The 16,781-nt window shown below is 43.8% G+C and overlaps 1 protein-coding gene across 1 annotated transcript in view; it reads left to right on the forward strand.

Moving 5' to 3' along the window:
- Positions 1–16,781, forward strand: part of LOC134338281 (ephrin type-A receptor 7-like) — a 795,126-nt gene that overhangs the window by 672,627 nt on the left and 105,718 nt on the right. The window contains exon 8 of the mRNA XM_063034005.1: positions 12,111–12,219. Coding sequence (XP_062890075.1) covers positions 12,111–12,219 — 109 coding nt within the window. The remainder of the gene's footprint in view (positions 1–12,110; positions 12,220–16,781) is intronic.

Here is a 16,781-nt window from a genome sequence, read left to right on the forward strand (position 1 = left end):
AACTGTCCCATAAATATGCAGCCATCTTGAAGGCTCAGTTCACGGTTGGAAGACTGGTGGACCAGTTGACCTGTGACAGCTGACCTATTTTCACCTGTGGTGGGAGTTTTCTCTAGGCTTTGTAACAACTTCAAACGGTGGAGTGATGGATGCAGTATCGTTGTAATCTGTGTAAGGCGTCTGCAACTATGATTTCTTTCCTGGGGGTACACTTCACTGTGTAGGTGTAGAGGATGAGGTCAATACCCATTGTTGCATTCTGGGTGTTGACATCTGTCGCGTCTCCCCCATTAATCCTAGCAGAGGCTTATGATCTATATGGATTTTGAGTGGATGCCCAAATAGTACAAGTGCAAGCCAGACATAAGGGCATCTCATTCAAACTGTGATAATAATTTGTCTCAGCCTGAGACATTGTCCTTGAAGCAAAAGCAATAGGCATTTCTGTTCCACAGGGCATTCAATGTTGGACTACAGCCCAACCCCATATGAAGAGCCATCACATTTCATCACTATATTTTTGCTTGGATCATAATGCATCAACACAGATGAAGAACTGAGTTCCGTTTTTATTTGTTTGAATGTCTTCTGCTCATTTCCTGACCATACCCAGCATTGGTCCTTCTGGAGTAATTACTAGAGGGATTTAACAGGGTAGATGATTGACTCAGGAATCAGTGAATGACTAGTCCTAGGAATGAGCATAACTGCACCACATTTTGGGGACGTGGGGCCTCTTTTAAGGCTTTGATTTTGTGGATAAAGAACCACTTTGTCGATTAAGCCCAGGTAATCTACTGAATCAGCCAAAAATATACATTTCTCCTTCTTTGGAATAGAACTGTCCTTCTCCAACGGGAAAAGTACTTTGTACAGTGTTGCGAGTTGATGGGCCACTGATGTCCTAGTTTATTAAAGTATCATCAGGATAGGTGCAGAAGTAGGGGAGATCTTTAACCAAGTTATCAATAAGGCACTGGAATATACCCGGGGCCGAACTCACCCTGAATGGCAACTACCTGTATTGAAACAGTCCTCTGAGTATGTTTGTTGTTGTAACCTCCTTAGAGTGGTTGTCCAGCGTGACCTGATTGTAGGCATGTTTCAAGTCTAGTGTTGAGAACTGTTGACCTTCTGACAGTGTTGCGTAGATCCTTGATCCAAGCTAAAGGATATACATGTTCAGTTTTATAGTGGGGTCTGCAATCAATTTGAGTTTGCAGCAGATACGAACTGCGCTGTCATACTCGAGGACAGGTACATTCGGAGCTGCCCACTCCAAGTACTGCACTGGCTCTACCACATCAGCTTTCTGTAGTTGAGCAAGTTCTCCTTCCACCTTTGGGCCCACCACATCAGCACTGGGCAGGCCTAGTAAAACTTCAGCTGGCAGTTCTTCTTAAACTTGAACTTAGCTTGATGGACCACTTATTGGCCTGAAGCGTCAGCTTGGAAAATCAATCTGCTGGTGCTTTTATAATTGAGAATTCAATGGGGAGTCCACACCAATACAGGACAGCACTGACGGCATCTTCTTAATTCGATTTCTGCCCTGCAAATTAGGCTGTAAGCCTCCCCTGACCCCGTGTACAGGTAAGTGAAACAAGCCCTGTGGGTGAAACACTTCTACCGTAAAGACGCCACACGTGACCACGTCATCACTAAGCGGCAGAACACCAAGTTCAGTGGTTGAAATTTTGGAATCTGGCATAAGGTGACAACTGACCCCGTATCCAGCTCAAATTTCATGGGCTGATAATCTACTGTGAGTGCAATCAAGGAAGGAGGCTGGTTTCAGTTGCCCACACCATGGATTTGGAAAATAGTGGCTACTTCTTCACTCCGGCTGTCTCCTTGCGTGGAATTGATAACTGAATTCTGCCATTTTCTTGCGGTGATTTGCGTAGCGAAGCACACCTTTTCAAGGTACCCTACCTTCCGATGGAGTAGGCCGACTGTCTTTTGATGCTTGCAGTCAGATCATTGAGCAAGACGTTCCCCACAGTGGTGGCATCTCTGTGGCTGCTTATGTGATGTTGGCTGTGAGCATCAGTATCGGTCAGTATCTGCTGGTAAATATTGATGTTTTATGGAGGGGGATGAATCTGTGTAAGGCCTCTCTTGACAGTGATCTGTGGAGTATGCTTTGTCCTAGGACAAATCATGCTCTTCAGACAGGAGACTCTCCAGCGTTCTCCCATCTTGTACCTCAACAGTCAACGACTGGATAAACATCGCTTCATCAAGTTTGCTCGGGGGAATATCTTTGTACTTGCATTCCTGCGCTGCCAGGGTCAGTCTTCTGATGAAATCATCGACATTCTCATCGGGAGTCTGCCACAGCTGTGAGAACCTGAAATGTGCCATAAAGGCATTGTCCTGCATCCTCCAAACATTGCCCAAAGCCTCGAGTGCACCTGTTAGTTCAGATTCATTCTATAGTCACGGAGCATTAAAGTATTTCTGCCTGAGTTCTTCATGTGGAGCAGCTTGAGTTTCATTGTTTCCTTCAGCTTTTCTGCTAGTGTTTAAATTGGGAGGAGTTTGACGTAGTCTAGGATGGTTGTCTTCCATTGCAATCAGGTTCCAGCAGTTGGTTTTGCTATAGCTGCTGCACAAAATGGATAGGATGCTTGGAGTAGAGAGGCCGTTCGTGTTTTGATCAAGACTGGAATAGCAGGAGCTATGAAACAGTCCTGCCAAGATGAAAAACAAGTACATTTGAAAGTCCTCATGCCAAAGAGAATGCCTTCTGCATGTAGAAGGCCCAATTTGTTCACTGCATGAGTGATCGGCTGTATGCTTACTTGTCACATTCTCACAATTGATCTGATACAGTATAACTCCTGGCACACCCATTTATCAAAGTTCTGTTATTCACCAAAGGGTTGAAGAAATAGCAGAACTAGAAATATTATGTGGTAGGATATCATACTCCATGGAGACGTGGAAGATAAATGTGAAGTCCTTGAAACATTCCAGTTGTGCCTTAGAAGGGTTCTGAAGTAATTAATGGCGGGGTAACCATTGCACTCAAATGGTCTCCAGAAAGGTGCCAGAAGGTTCTTAGGGGATGGACCATCTGGTTCTGACAGCAGAGGCTTGTCCTTCTCCTTTCTGCTTCCAGAGTAGTATAGCTCCTGAACCCCTCACTACCCATTTCCCCCAATCCTGTCTGCTCTAACTCTTGAGGTCGTCTTGGAGTAGTCGGCACAGTGGTGCAGCAGGTAGTGCCATTGCTGCGCAGTGGCAGAGACCCGTGTTCAGTCCTGATCTCGGGTGTTGTCTGTGTGGAGTTTGCTCAGTCGCCCCATGGTCACATTGGTGTTCTCTCACTACTTCTTTCCCACCACCTCCCAAAGATGTGGGATTGTTAGGCCAGTTGCCCACTATAAGTTGCCTCTAGGTTGTAGCTGAGTGGTGGAATGTGAGAGGAGGCGATGAGAATATAGGGAATGTAAAAAATGCAATGGATACAAGTTTAGTGTATATGAGTGGAGCTAAGAGCCAGTTTTGAGTCAGAGTAACTAATCATAAACACAAGAAGGTCTAAAAATGCTGGAAATCCAAAGCAGCACATTCAAAATGCTGAAGGAACTCAGCAGATCAGGCAGCATCTATCTGGAAATCAATAAGCAGTCGAATGCAGCATCTATGGAAATAAATAGTTCCCATTCCTATTTCAACATATCGGTCCATGGGCTCCTCGTGTGCCAAGATGAGAACACCCTCAAGGTGGAGATGCAACACCTTATTTTCCGTTTGGGTAGCCTTCAACCTGAAGGCTTGAATATTGATTTCTCATTCCCCCTCCCCTCTTCTTCTATTCCCCACTCTGACCTCTTACCCCTTCTCACCTGCCTATCACCTCCCCTTGGGTCCCCTCCTCCTTCCCTTTCTCCTACGGTCCACTCTCCTCTCCTATCAGATTTCTTCCTTGCCAGGCCTTTATCTTTCCCACCCACCTGGCTTTACCTATCACCTTCTAGGCACCCTCCTTCCCCTCCACCCACCTTTTTATTTGGGCACCTTCCCAGCCCTGAGGAATGGTTTCGGCCTGAAATGTCGACTATTTACACTTTTCCATAGATGTTGCCTGGACTGCAGAGTTCCTCCATTATTTTGTGCATGTGTTGATAGAGAACATAAGAGTTCTTGCGAGTGAGTCCATGGGTTGTGGAATCAGTGCAGTGTTGAGGCGAGTGACGTTATCCACACGAGTTCAGGAGCTTGATGGTTGAAGGGTAATAACTGTTCCTGAAGTAATTTCAGTGGTCAGAGCTAGAGAGAGTAGGCAACTTCAAATTCCTGGGCAACAGCATATCAGATGACCTGTCCTGTGGGCAGGACATAGATGCAATCGAGGTGAAGACACTCCAGTGCCTTTACTCTCTTAGAAGCTTAATGAAATCTGCCATGTGGGCAAAAAAGATCTGAAGGTTTCTTGATGGTTGCGTCAAGGCCTGTTACTGCAATCCTAATGCACAGCAATGCAAGAGGCTCAAGAGAGTAGTGGATACAGCTCAGTCTACCATTGATAGCACCTACAGGAGGTACTGCCTCGTTCAGGGTCTTGGCCATCCGTATCATGCCTCTCTCTTGGTGCTGTCATTGGGTAAGAAATACAGAAGCCCAACCAGTTTCAGATCTTTTCCTGTACCCAGCCTGCAAGCCATAATCGTACCCCAGCAGCGGAACGCCGCAGGCCACCTCTCGCACCGCCATACACTCACCTCTGTCGGCGGGCTGGCTTTTTGAAAATTTTTAACGATTAGCTTTATTCGTCGCATGTATGTTGAAATATCGAAACACACAGTGAACAGCATCAGTTGCATCATATCGAATCAGCAAGGATTGTGCTGGAGGCTGCCCGCAAGTTTTACCTTGATTCCAACACTAACCTTGCATGTCCACTAACCCTAACCACGTGTCTTTGGAACCTGGGAACGTGGGAGGAGCCTGAAGCACCCGGACGAAACCCACGCTGTCGTGGGGAGAATGTACAAACGCCTCACAGACAGTGGGGGGAGGGGGGAATCGAACAGAGCTACCCCCAAACTTCTGCTTCTTCACTTGTCTTGGATAATTTATGGACCATTTACATTCTGTGTGTTGGAACCTACATGTGATGCTGGAAGCAAGTTTTCAATGTACTTGTACCTCACCATTTGTGTGCACAGGACAATGACATGTCTTAATAGAAATCATACACGGGCATCTTCGACTCCTGAGAACAGTGGAGTGGAAAGAAGATACCTGTAATGGAGAGGATCTGCCCCAGAAGGAAGAGACCCACTTGATAACAGCTAAAAGTTATCAGGCAATTCACTCAGATTCTGCCTTTAATGCGATGCCATAGCAAATTGTACTTAGCAAATTATAGTCCATGCAGTCTCAAAGTTTTGGTCACAACAAGCTGAACAGAAATGAGTTTAAAAATTAAAATAGATTTTTTTTACTCCATTGCCTACATGATTATTAGAAACTATAATAAGCATCAAATTGAATCATTAGTGATGTGTTATTTTATAGATGCCTATTAAAATCAAAACAGTATATCAGCTTGCATTTTAATAATTTTTTCTTTCAATCAGGTCAGTTAGCAATTCAATGTTATAAAACAAATCAGGACAATTTGAAGGCTTATTAACGTCCATCTCCAAATGGCAGATCAGAAATTGGGCTGTGTGTTTTTCAGGAAGATGGAATTTAGTTTAATGTATTTATTGAGATACAGCACAGTCCAGGCCATTCTGGCCCTTCCAGCCATACTGCCCAGCAACCCCCGATGTAATCCTAGGGACAATTTACAATGACCAATTAAGCTATCATCCGTATGTCTATGGACTGTGGGAGGAAATGAAAGCACCAGAGTATAAAAAGAGCAGACTCGGGTAAAGCCGGTCTTTTATCAATGGCTCCAGTGAAAGGAGTGTGTATTCGGTCAGAGCCCTACGGGAGTCGGGAGAAAAGATAAAAGGAGCAGATTCAGGCCAGGCCAGTCTTTTTTGGACTGCACAGGCATGGGAGGTGTCAACATCAGAGGCCTAACCTCAGATGCAAATAAAAGAAGGGGTGGGCTCAAGTGGAGCGGCTATTGTGGGAGTGTACCAGTGATAGAGTGCCAAAGCTTTGGCTCAACGGGCTTCGGCGTGAAGGCACAGTTAAGAAGAGGCAAGTCTTTTTCTTTCTTGGTATAGAGTAGTCAGGATGGAATGCTCGTCCCGTCAGATGTGAGAATTTGGGATATCTGTTAAGTTTACATGATGACTGCATCTGTGAGAAGTGTACCCAACTTCAGTGCCCGACTGACCGGGTCAAGGAGTTGGAGCTGGAGTTTGATATACACAGGATAATTCAGGAGGCTGAAGGTATTGTAGAGGAGACTTTTGAAAAGGAGGTCACACCAGACTACAGGCTTCCGACAGTGAATGGGTGACTATCAGGAGAAGTAAGGGGATTAAGAAGTCAGAGCAGGGGTCCTCTGTGGTGATTCCCCTGGGCATCAAGTATACCCCTTTGGATACTGCTGTGGGGATGGCCTATCCGATGACAGCAGCTCCTGCCAGGCTGGTGGCACTGTGGCCAGTTCTGAGCCTCAGTAAGGAAGGATAAATTCAGGCAGTGTAGTAGTTATGGGGGACTTGATAAGGGGACAGAAAGGGGATTCTGTGGTCACAAGAGAGACACCAGAATGGTGTGTTACCTCCTCAGTGCTAGGACCCATGATGTTTTGGAGCGGCTGCAGGATAGTCTCAAGGGGGAGGGGGAACAGCCAGGGCACCAATGGCAGAGGCAGAAAAGGGGAGGAGGTCCTGCACAGTGAGTTTATAGAGGCTGAAGAGAAGGTCCTCCAAGGTTGTAATCTCCAGATTACTCCCTGTGCCGTGGGCTAGCGCAGGTAGGAATGGAGTGATAGCACAGATGAATGAGTGGCTGGGAAGATGGTGCAGGGACATTGATCATTGGAACCTTTCATGGGGAAGCCTGAACAAAAGGAACAGGTTGCTCCTGAACTAGAGGGAAGCCAATATCCTGGCTGGGAGGTTTGCTGATGCTACTCAGGAGAGTTTAAACTAGTTTTGCAGGGGGCAGGGAACCAGATCCCCTGGTCAGTATGGGAAATATAAGTTCTACGTTGTGCTACCTTGACTGAAACCACCTCAAGAAGGAATATTTTTATAGGTGGGGGAATCATTGGAGAAGATGGAGTCACAGAAGAGGCTCACAGTAATTCCCACATCCAGAAAAGAAGTAGGAATTTCATTAACCAGAGGATGGTGAATCTGTAGAATTCATTGCCACTGATATCTTTGGAGGCCAGGTTAATGGGTATATTTAAAGTGGAGGTTGATAGTTTTCTTGATTAGTCAGGGTGTTAAAGGTTACGGAGAGAAGGCAAGAGAATGGGGATGAAAGAGATGATAAATCACTCAAGATGGAATGGCCGAGTAGACTTAATGGTCTGAATGTTTAATTCTGCTCCTCTGTCTTATAGTCTTCCCATTTATCGGCAGTTCTGGTCCTCGGCATCGTTACATACTCCTCCCACCCTCCTTCAACTGAGCACACCAAGGGGCTTCAATTCCTTGTCTACTTCCTACCCATCAGCTGTATCCTTAACTCCAACTGCCCTCATTCCTTCTTTCCCCCAGTTGACCTTATAGATATAAACAAAGGCCTGACAGGGCTGTTAGCTGCCACTCTTCTGACCAGCACATCCCTACGCCTTCCCTTCCTGAAAACCAGTGCCAGCTCTAACTGATATGTGGGACACTTTTCAAGTTGAAGTTGAAGTTCAAATTTATTATCATTCGACCATTAATATGTATAACACCAAAAGGAACACTTTTCCTTCAGACCAAAATGTACAACACAGTACATATAACTCACATCAGAATCAGAATCCTTTATTATCGCCAAGCATGTGGACACATACAGGGAATTTGATGTCGGTTTCCCTGAGCTCTCGCTGTACAGAATCAAAAAGCAAACAAAACAATAGTGCAAATAATCGTGAACTATATACAATAAGGTATACCTGTGTATGTACAGGTGGACTTGGTTTATAATAGACTAAAATTCACGTGTTCATAAGACTGATGTCATGCGGAAAGAAACTGTTCTTGTACCTATTTGTCCTGGCCAGTGATCTACAACGCCTACCAGAAGGTGATACAACATATAAAGTAATATTACCGAAAAATATTAACAAATAATATACTTCAGAAGATTGACATTTAGCATAAGGTACTAAGTTAATAAGTAATCTGTAAAATGCTTCTGGTGGTTCATATGTAATGAAACCTGGGTGGTGACAGGGAGTTCAGTATTTTCCCATCCTCACAGTCCTTGTCCTAATGATATGGCATCTCCTGCCTGATGGTAAGGGTCAAAGAGATGGAGGGATCACTGACATTGCTAAGGGCCCAGTGTACGCTGTGTTGCTGAAAAATATTTTGGATGGATGGAAGAGAGACCCTAATGATTATCTCAGCAGTCCTTGCAATCATTTGTAGGGCCTTGTGGCCACATGCCTTGCAATTCCCATACCAGATAGTGATGCAGATGATCAGGATAATCTTAATGGTGCTCCTGTAAAAATTAATTAAAATGTGGGGGGGGTGAAGGGAGATGGAACTTTGCTCACCTCAATCTCCTCAGGAATTGGAGACACTGCTATGTTTTCTTGACTAAAGAGTTGGTGTTGAGGGACCAGGTGATTAAATGCCTCTTACGTTGCTCTATAAGGCCCAGCTTTTAGTGGGGGGAAAAGTGTTGATGCTCGTTGCCCCATTGTTGCATTTGCCAACTAATCGATCCTTCTGTATGTGCCAGGTTTCTGGGTGGTAGCCAAGAAACAGAAGGCTAGCAGCAAAGAACAAGAACCAAACTTTAAGGAATATTTGAAACATTTTCACCAAGTAGCACTGGATCTCAAGCATACGACCAGTATTGTGAAATCAGCTTCTGTCCAGTTAGACATACATATGTTAATAGAAAAGGAATTTATACTTATTTCAGCAATATAGTGAAAAATTTTCCAGCCAATTTTACACTAAATTCTTGTCCTTTTTATGAAGGTGTGGTCCTGGTTAGCCTCTGCTTCTTAGAGCAGAGAACATAGAATATAGAACATTAGAGCCCAGTACAGGCACTCTGCCCATGTTGTTCCCTGGAAGACCCCTTAGCAACTCACTCAGTTACTAATTTGAGCTAATACTGCACAGAGTGCCAGACTGGATCTGTGATGTGTACTGAGTTATCTGCTATCAGGTAGTGAGAGGTACAGTGCGCTCAAGAGGGGCAAATCACCCAGGGTTCCATCACCATTAAACATTAGACACAACAACGCAGACCGTGACTAAAAGTGTGATGTTCTATTTTATAATTATTGTAATTTCACCAAGAAAATAGAGTAAAATCTTTACTTGGTTTCATCAAATTTGGAATGTATTATGCTGGGAAAATGTAGACTGTGTCATCTAGTCTCTAGTTTTAAAAAAATCTATTGGACCATTCATCTCGTTATGTAACAAACCACTCCTTAGTGTACCACAAACATGAGAAATTCTGGAGATGCTGGAAATCCAAAGCAACACCCGCAGATTGCTGGAGGAACTCAGCAGGTCAGGTAGCATCTATGGAAAAGAGTAAACAGTCAAACAGTTTCGGGCTGAGACCCTTCATCAAGACTGAAAAGGAAGGGGGAAGAAGACTGAATAAAAAGGTGGGTGAAGGGAAAAGGGCTAGCTGGAAGGTGATAGGTGAAGTCAGGTGGGTGGGAAAGGTCAACAGCAGGAGAAGAAAGAATCTGATTGGAGAGGAGAGTGGACAATCAGAGAAATGGAAGGGAGAGGGGATCCAGAGAGAAGTGTTAGGCAGGTGAGAAGAAATGAAAGGTCAGAGTCAGGAAAAGAGGTGGGAAGGAGGTGGATTTGCTCATCAAAAAGAGAAATCGATATTCATGCCATCAGGTTGTAGGGTATCCAGGTGGAACATAGGTGTTGTTCCTCCACCCTGAGGGTGGCCTCATCTTGACACAAGAGGAGGCTACAACCTAGTGTACAGCCTAGCTTGGGTCCAGATTCTAAAATGGCAGCGTTGTAGAGTGAGGAGATGGATGAATTTATTTTCGAAGGAAACATATAATTAAATATTAGGGTCTTTAATGGTTGAGGACATTAATTAGTTAACATCTAAACAGTTTTAACTTTAGTAACAGTGGGATAATTCTACAGCCTTGCAACCCCAGTGGAGGTACTGAATTTGAGGAAGTGTGACAAGGTAAGGTAATTTCACAGATTTAATAATGTAAGGTGTTCTTTCTAGAAAGGTGGAGCTGTGACATAAAATCTGCAACTATCACATCTGGAATTAAACAATAAATTGTCAAAATGAAGGAAAAATGTCTGATGAACGTTTCGGCAGAATTCAGATCTGACAAAGCCATTCCCAGAAAGTTGCTTTGGATGAGGAGGTGGAGGAATCCACCCTCCCATTGGTTGGAAGCAGAGAAGAAAGACCTTGCTTCAGCTTGTCCTGTGTATTAGCAACAATAGTTAAATCATTATTTTAGCATTATAGCTAATTGACAAGCTCAACTGACATTGCTATACTTTTAGTTTTTATTTTAATCCGATGTGAAAGGTGTTAGGTAGCAGAATGGTGGTAGTGCTGGGGCTGGGAAATGAGTTCAAATCCCTTTATGGTAGCACTGGAATTTAAGTTTCAGGATGGCACAGTAGTGCAGTTCCAATGATCTGGATTCAGTCCTGATCTCCTGTGCTGTCTGTGTGGAGTTTGCACGTTCTTCCTGTGACTGTATGGGTTTTCTCCGAGTCAGCTGGTTTCCTTTCACGTTCCAAAGATGTGTGAGGTAGCCAGTTAATTTTCCACTATGAATTGCCCCGGTAGCGAGAGGTAGAATCTCTGACGTGGGTGTGGGGGGTGTGAGTGAGCTAATTGATGGGAATGAGGGAGAATAAAATGGGATTAATACAGTAATCCCATGTTTATGATGAGATAGGTTTTCAAAACTTGAAGAGAGATTTAGGACAGTTAGAAGAGTGTGCTGAAAGATGGCAGATGGAGTTTAATGTTGAAAAATGTGAGGTGTTACATTTTGGTAGAACTAATCAAAATAGGACATACATGGTAAATGGTAGGGCATTAAAGAATGCTTTAGAACAGAGGGATCTAGGAATAATGGTGCATAGTTGCCTGAAGATGGAATCTCATGTGGATAGGGTGGTGAAGAAAGCTTTTGGTTTGCTGGCCTTTATTAATCAGAGCATTGAGTATAGGAGTTGGGATGTAATGTTGAATTTGTATAAGGCATTGGTAAAGCCAAATCTGGAGTATTGTGTACAGTTCTGGTCACCGAATTATAGGAAAGATGTCAATAAAATTGAGAGAGTACAGAGGAGGTTTACTAAAATGTTGCCTGGGTTTCATCTCCTAAGTTACAGAGAAAGGTTGAACAAGTTAGGTTTTTATTCTTTGGAGCATAGAAGGTTGAGGGGGGACTTGATAGAGCTGTTTAAAATTATGAGGGGGATAGATAGAGTTGACGTGAATAGGCTTTTTCCATTGAGAGTGGGGAAGATTCAAACAAGAGCACATGAGTTGAGAGTTAAAGGGCAAAAGTTTAGGGGTAACATGAGGGGGAACTTCTTTACTCAGAGAGTGGTAGCTGTGTGGAATGAGCTTCCAGCAGAAGTGGTTGAGGCAGGTTCGATGTTGTCGTTTAAAGTTAAATTGGATGGATATATGGACAGGAAAGGAATGGAGGGTTATGGGCTGAGTGCAGGTCGGTGGGACTAGGTGAGAGTAAGAGTTCGGCACAGACTAGAAGGGCCAAGATGGCCTGTTTCCGTGCTGTAATTGTTATATGGTTATATGGTTATATGTTCATGTAAAATGAGGGCTTGATGATTGGCAGGAATGCACTGGGCTGAAGAACATTCATCCATGCTGTATGAATCACTGATTCCATGTTTTGCAATGAACTCTATTTCTCTAGCTACTCCGCCATTTTGTTACTCAAGTTAATGCCTGTGCATGTTGAATACCGTATATCACTCTGCTTTCATTTTTTTTCCCCATAGTCGCCATGGTATCCAGTGAGCAAAATCCGGTGATTGTCATTGCTGTGGTTTCGGTGGCTGGCCTGATCGTTCTGTTCTCAATGGTCTTCGGATTCATCATTTGGAGAAGGTAAATACAGACAGGTATGAAAAGGTTGTTGAGTGGCCACACTAATGTACAAGGTACTGCAGAAACCCCCATCAGAGTTTTACCCCCTCTCATTAACTAGATGCCCCCTATGAAGAGAAAAGCAATTTTGACCTTCTGCTAGCCAGCCTTTTTATTTTTGTAGAGAATATGCTAAACCTGATAGTGCAGGAGCTGATACTGTTAGATCCCAAGTATGAGAGTCATGGGTGGGAGAGTCAGTCTCATCACCCCCAATTGATAAACTACATACTCGCTTGACTAATGAAATCTCTAAGATCTGGGAGTGCAATATCTGAGGAACTTAATAGCATTGCTTTCAGTGTGGTGTTATCGAATTCTTTGCTTTTCCTCTCCGTGTTAGAAAGTATGAAGATTGACATTGCATGTTTTTGTTAATTTACTTGGCCCTGTAATGTCATGAATTGTAATGCTAGTTCATTCTGAATCTAACAGAGCTATTACAAGCAAGCAATTTAAGGTGACATAGCTCCCTGTCGACTTGTGAAAACTGATCGGGCCTTTCTGTCTGCAAAACTTAGTTAACAATTGGAGAGCACTTGAGGAAAGAGCTAGCGCAGGCTATGTGGACAGAACAACCTCCTGCTGTGACACACCATTATGCAGCCCCAGAGATCCCATCATATCAAAGAGTAAAAGTTATCCTATAGGGCACTTAGGGAAAATGAGGTGGGTTCCTTTCTCTGCTACTGGTGGTGTGTCTATTAAGTCCTGTCTAGGAACAGCAGAAGATTTAAGGGAGGAAGATTATAGTTGAATCTTCAAAGAAGAAGAGAAATGACATCACAAGTTTGAAGTCGAACCTTGTTCTCTCCTGCTGTCTTCTCTTGCTCAATGCTAGGTGGGAGTTTTTCCAGCAAATGACATCTCCTACACTGCCATAAAGATCTCTGCTCAGACAATGTCCAGCACTGTTGTGTTGGCAGAACTTAGCCCAGCAATAAGACAGAGCTGCGTAATCAATGGTAACAAGGCTAGGAGTTGGGGAGAGAGGAAGTGGTTCATGATCCTGGCCTTGATTCTTATTCTGTTGAAAGGTGTAGAATGTTCAAAAGCACATTATTTCCTGAAAATTGTACATTCTGTAGATGGTAGAAAACTTGAGCAACACACACAAGTTGCTGGAGGAACTCAGCAGGTCAGGCAGCATCTCATCATGGCTCCGTCTGTCTAAGTAGACAATGGATGCGCCCATCCGGGGCGCAGACCTGGACGATGAATATGGAGATGCTGGGCTGCCCAGACATCAAGATCCCCCTCGCGGCCTCGCGGATGTGGTCCAAAGGAATGTGAAGCAGTACATTTGGCATCAGCCTGGCTGCAGGAGCTGCTGGGAGGTGACGTGATACGTCATCCAATCGCCTCAGGGGACTCCACTCGGATTTGTGTAGGGTGTACACCTCAGCCTTCTCTTCTCCCGAAGGTACCCACAAGGCAGTGGGATCCGTAACCCTGGATAGGGGCCCATACCGGGTACTGTCAGCCGGAGCCAGCTGAGCGCAGGACTCGTGTAAGGCAGGGTCTATGGAGAGGAATAAACAGTCAATGTTTTGGGATGAGACCCTTCATCAGGATTTGAGAGCCTTTACTGAACCTCAGGCAGCTGATGGGATCAGTTGGATCAAGTAATAAAAGACAGCCACCTTATTGCTCAACAAAACAACTATGAAAAGGGAACTGAGAAATCTATAGTTAATGATTGAACTTGTGAACAGCATCAAATTAGCAGGTAGCAAATCATCTGGGTGACTATCATACATCATAAAATATCCATTATCAGTAATGATGACCTCCAAGAGGACCACAACCTCATTGTAGGATTTGGAGGCTTGCGTGCCTCAGTGACCCGCAGAGCTACGTTGGCTGGAGTCAGGGCCTTGTGCTTTGGCTCTTGGTAAGGTCACCCATGCCAAACAGGTCAAAGGGTAGAGGAAAGACTAAGAGCAGTCTCTGGTCCTCCCCGTTTTTGGGATCCAACTCAAGACTAACAACCCTGACTGGTCGAAAAATAATTGTTACAGAAACAACAGTGAAAATTCCTTTTATACAGACAGAGATGGAGGACCTGCATTACTGCCCTGAAAGTCAGCGGGGTAACAGGCAGTAAGTAGGAAGTAATGATAAACTTAATTGGCAATATAACGAAAGGAGATGTTCGAATTTGGAAAGAAGTAAGAAAAGGATATAACTGTAGTAGAGGAGCTGGGGAATCCAAGTACAGTACAGATAAGAATTCAATCAAAATAATAATTCCAGTTTAATTAGGCCTTTAAAAAAAAACTCCAAGACTCTTGAAAAGGATAAAACTGAAGCACAGAGAACTTATACTAAACTTGTTACTAGCCCAAACTTAGAGCGTTGTTTCCATGTATCGAAATGAATTGGATGCACTGGAACTGGTGCAGAAGCAAGTATGATAACAGAGCTAGCAGCTTTCAGCAAAGCTTGAGCGGACAGGCAAGAGAAAACTGAGAGGTGATCTGATTGTGATTAAGATTATGAGAGACTTTGATGGAATGGTTATGGAGATATGGATCCAGAAATTCTATCGCACAGTGTAATTTTTGTGTATAGTGCATGACAGAATTTAATTGGAAAATCAATTGCTGAAAAGTGATCAGCAACTTCTTGAATGTTTCTCAAAGGTAGGCAATTTGCTTATGGATCCGCACGTGTGACTTTCTTACACACCAAAGTTGTATTAACATTGAATGGGAAGCAGTCACACTTGCCTACCATCTCACTGAGCTCGAGTCACAAATAATGGGAATCACACATTCAGAAACAAACTTGACAGTGAATGTGAGGCTCCTGTTAAAGAGGCAGAGGGCAGGTGTCTTATCAGGTCTGTGGGATCCAGTATCTGCTACCATTTACGAGTTACAGATGCAATGCCTGCCCTTTTATTTCTTTTCATCTCTCCATCCAGGGACCCAAACACCCCTCCCATATTAAACAGTGAGCCTTTTGAACTTCCCACCAATATATTGTATTGCATTCGATGTTCACATTAGAGAAAGCAAATGCAATTGGGTGACCTGAACTGAAAACAGAAAACATTGGGTGCCCTGACAAATGTTCATTGACCTGAAATGTTAGTTCTATTTTTCTACCCACACATTCTGCCTGGCCTGCTGAGTATTTCCTGTGCATCCAGTTACTATTTTCAATTTCCAGCCACGGACTGCGTGAACTGTTTTGCAGAATGCAAGGGCAGCTGCAAGGGCAATCCAATCTTGTCACTTTAATTCTGCTTTCCAATCTTTCTGCATGATGCCTCTGTTCTAATGAAGCCCGACATAAGTTTGAAGAACGTCCATTCATCTTGCCACATTAAAAATCTCTCTGACTCATTATTCAATTCAACACTTTCACGTGTGACATTTACCAAGTTTCCTTTCAATTTCTGGAGGACACTTTGACCCATCAGGCAAATGCTGGTTCACAAAACAATGCCACTCCCCTCCTAATTTCTCCTGTGTCTTGTTCTTGTCTCATTTTCATCAATTCCTTCGATACGACCAGTTGCCTAAACAATCAGGTCAATTTGCAGTGGCCAATAAACTAACCAGCTCTCAGATTTTAGGGAGGAAACCAGAGTACCAGAAGGAAACCCTTGTGGTCACAGTGATACCGTGTAGACAGCAACACAGATCAGGATTGAACAGTGCCTGCAAATGATCGGAAACTGAAATATATTAAAATAAAACAGGAAATGCTGGAGATACTTAATCAGTCAGGCAGCATCTGGAGAGGGGAACAGAGTTAACGCTTCAAGTTGAAGACCATTCACCAGAACTAAAATAAGTTAGAAACTGAATATGTTTTAAATGGAGTATAGAAATAATATCTATGATTAGGTGGGACCAAGAGAGACTAAATGACAAGATGGAGATAACACTGGGTGAGATAGTATGGTGAAGGCTGGTCATAAAGTCATAGAGCATGGAAAAAAGCCCTTCATCCTGAATGCTCCATGCCAGCCAAGATTCCCATCTAAGCAAGTCCCAATTGCCTACATTGACTTGTTTCCTCAGTCTACTAAGGTGAAGAGAGAAGAGAAGAAGGAGGGAGGGAAATTGTACACAATTTTGCAGTGAGGGCTTTCACAAGAAACTTGAATTAATCTGACAGATATCACCAGCTTGAAGCATCTTTCCTGTCTTGGAGGAGATCCTACATTAGTGTTTCAATTGTTTCAGGAAACCAGAGTAAGACCATAAGACCATAAGACATAGGAGCAGAATTGGGCCATTTGGCCCATTGAGTCTGCTCCACCATTTAATCATGGCTGATCCTTTTTTTCTCCTCCTCAACCCTATTTTCTAGCCTTCTCCCGTAACCTTTGATGCCATGTCCAATCAAGAACCTATCAATCTCTGCCTTAACTACACCCAATTACCTGGCCTCCACAGCTGCATGTGGCAACAAATTCCACAAATTCACCACCCTCAGGCTAAAGAAATTTCTCAGTATCTCTGTTTTGAATGGACGACCCGCTATCCTGAGGCTACGCCCTCTTG

The sequence above is a fragment of the Mobula hypostoma genome, chromosome 26 (assembly GCF_963921235.1).
Source record: "Mobula hypostoma chromosome 26, sMobHyp1.1, whole genome shotgun sequence".
NCBI lineage: Eukaryota > Metazoa > Chordata > Chondrichthyes > Myliobatiformes > Myliobatidae > Mobula > Mobula hypostoma.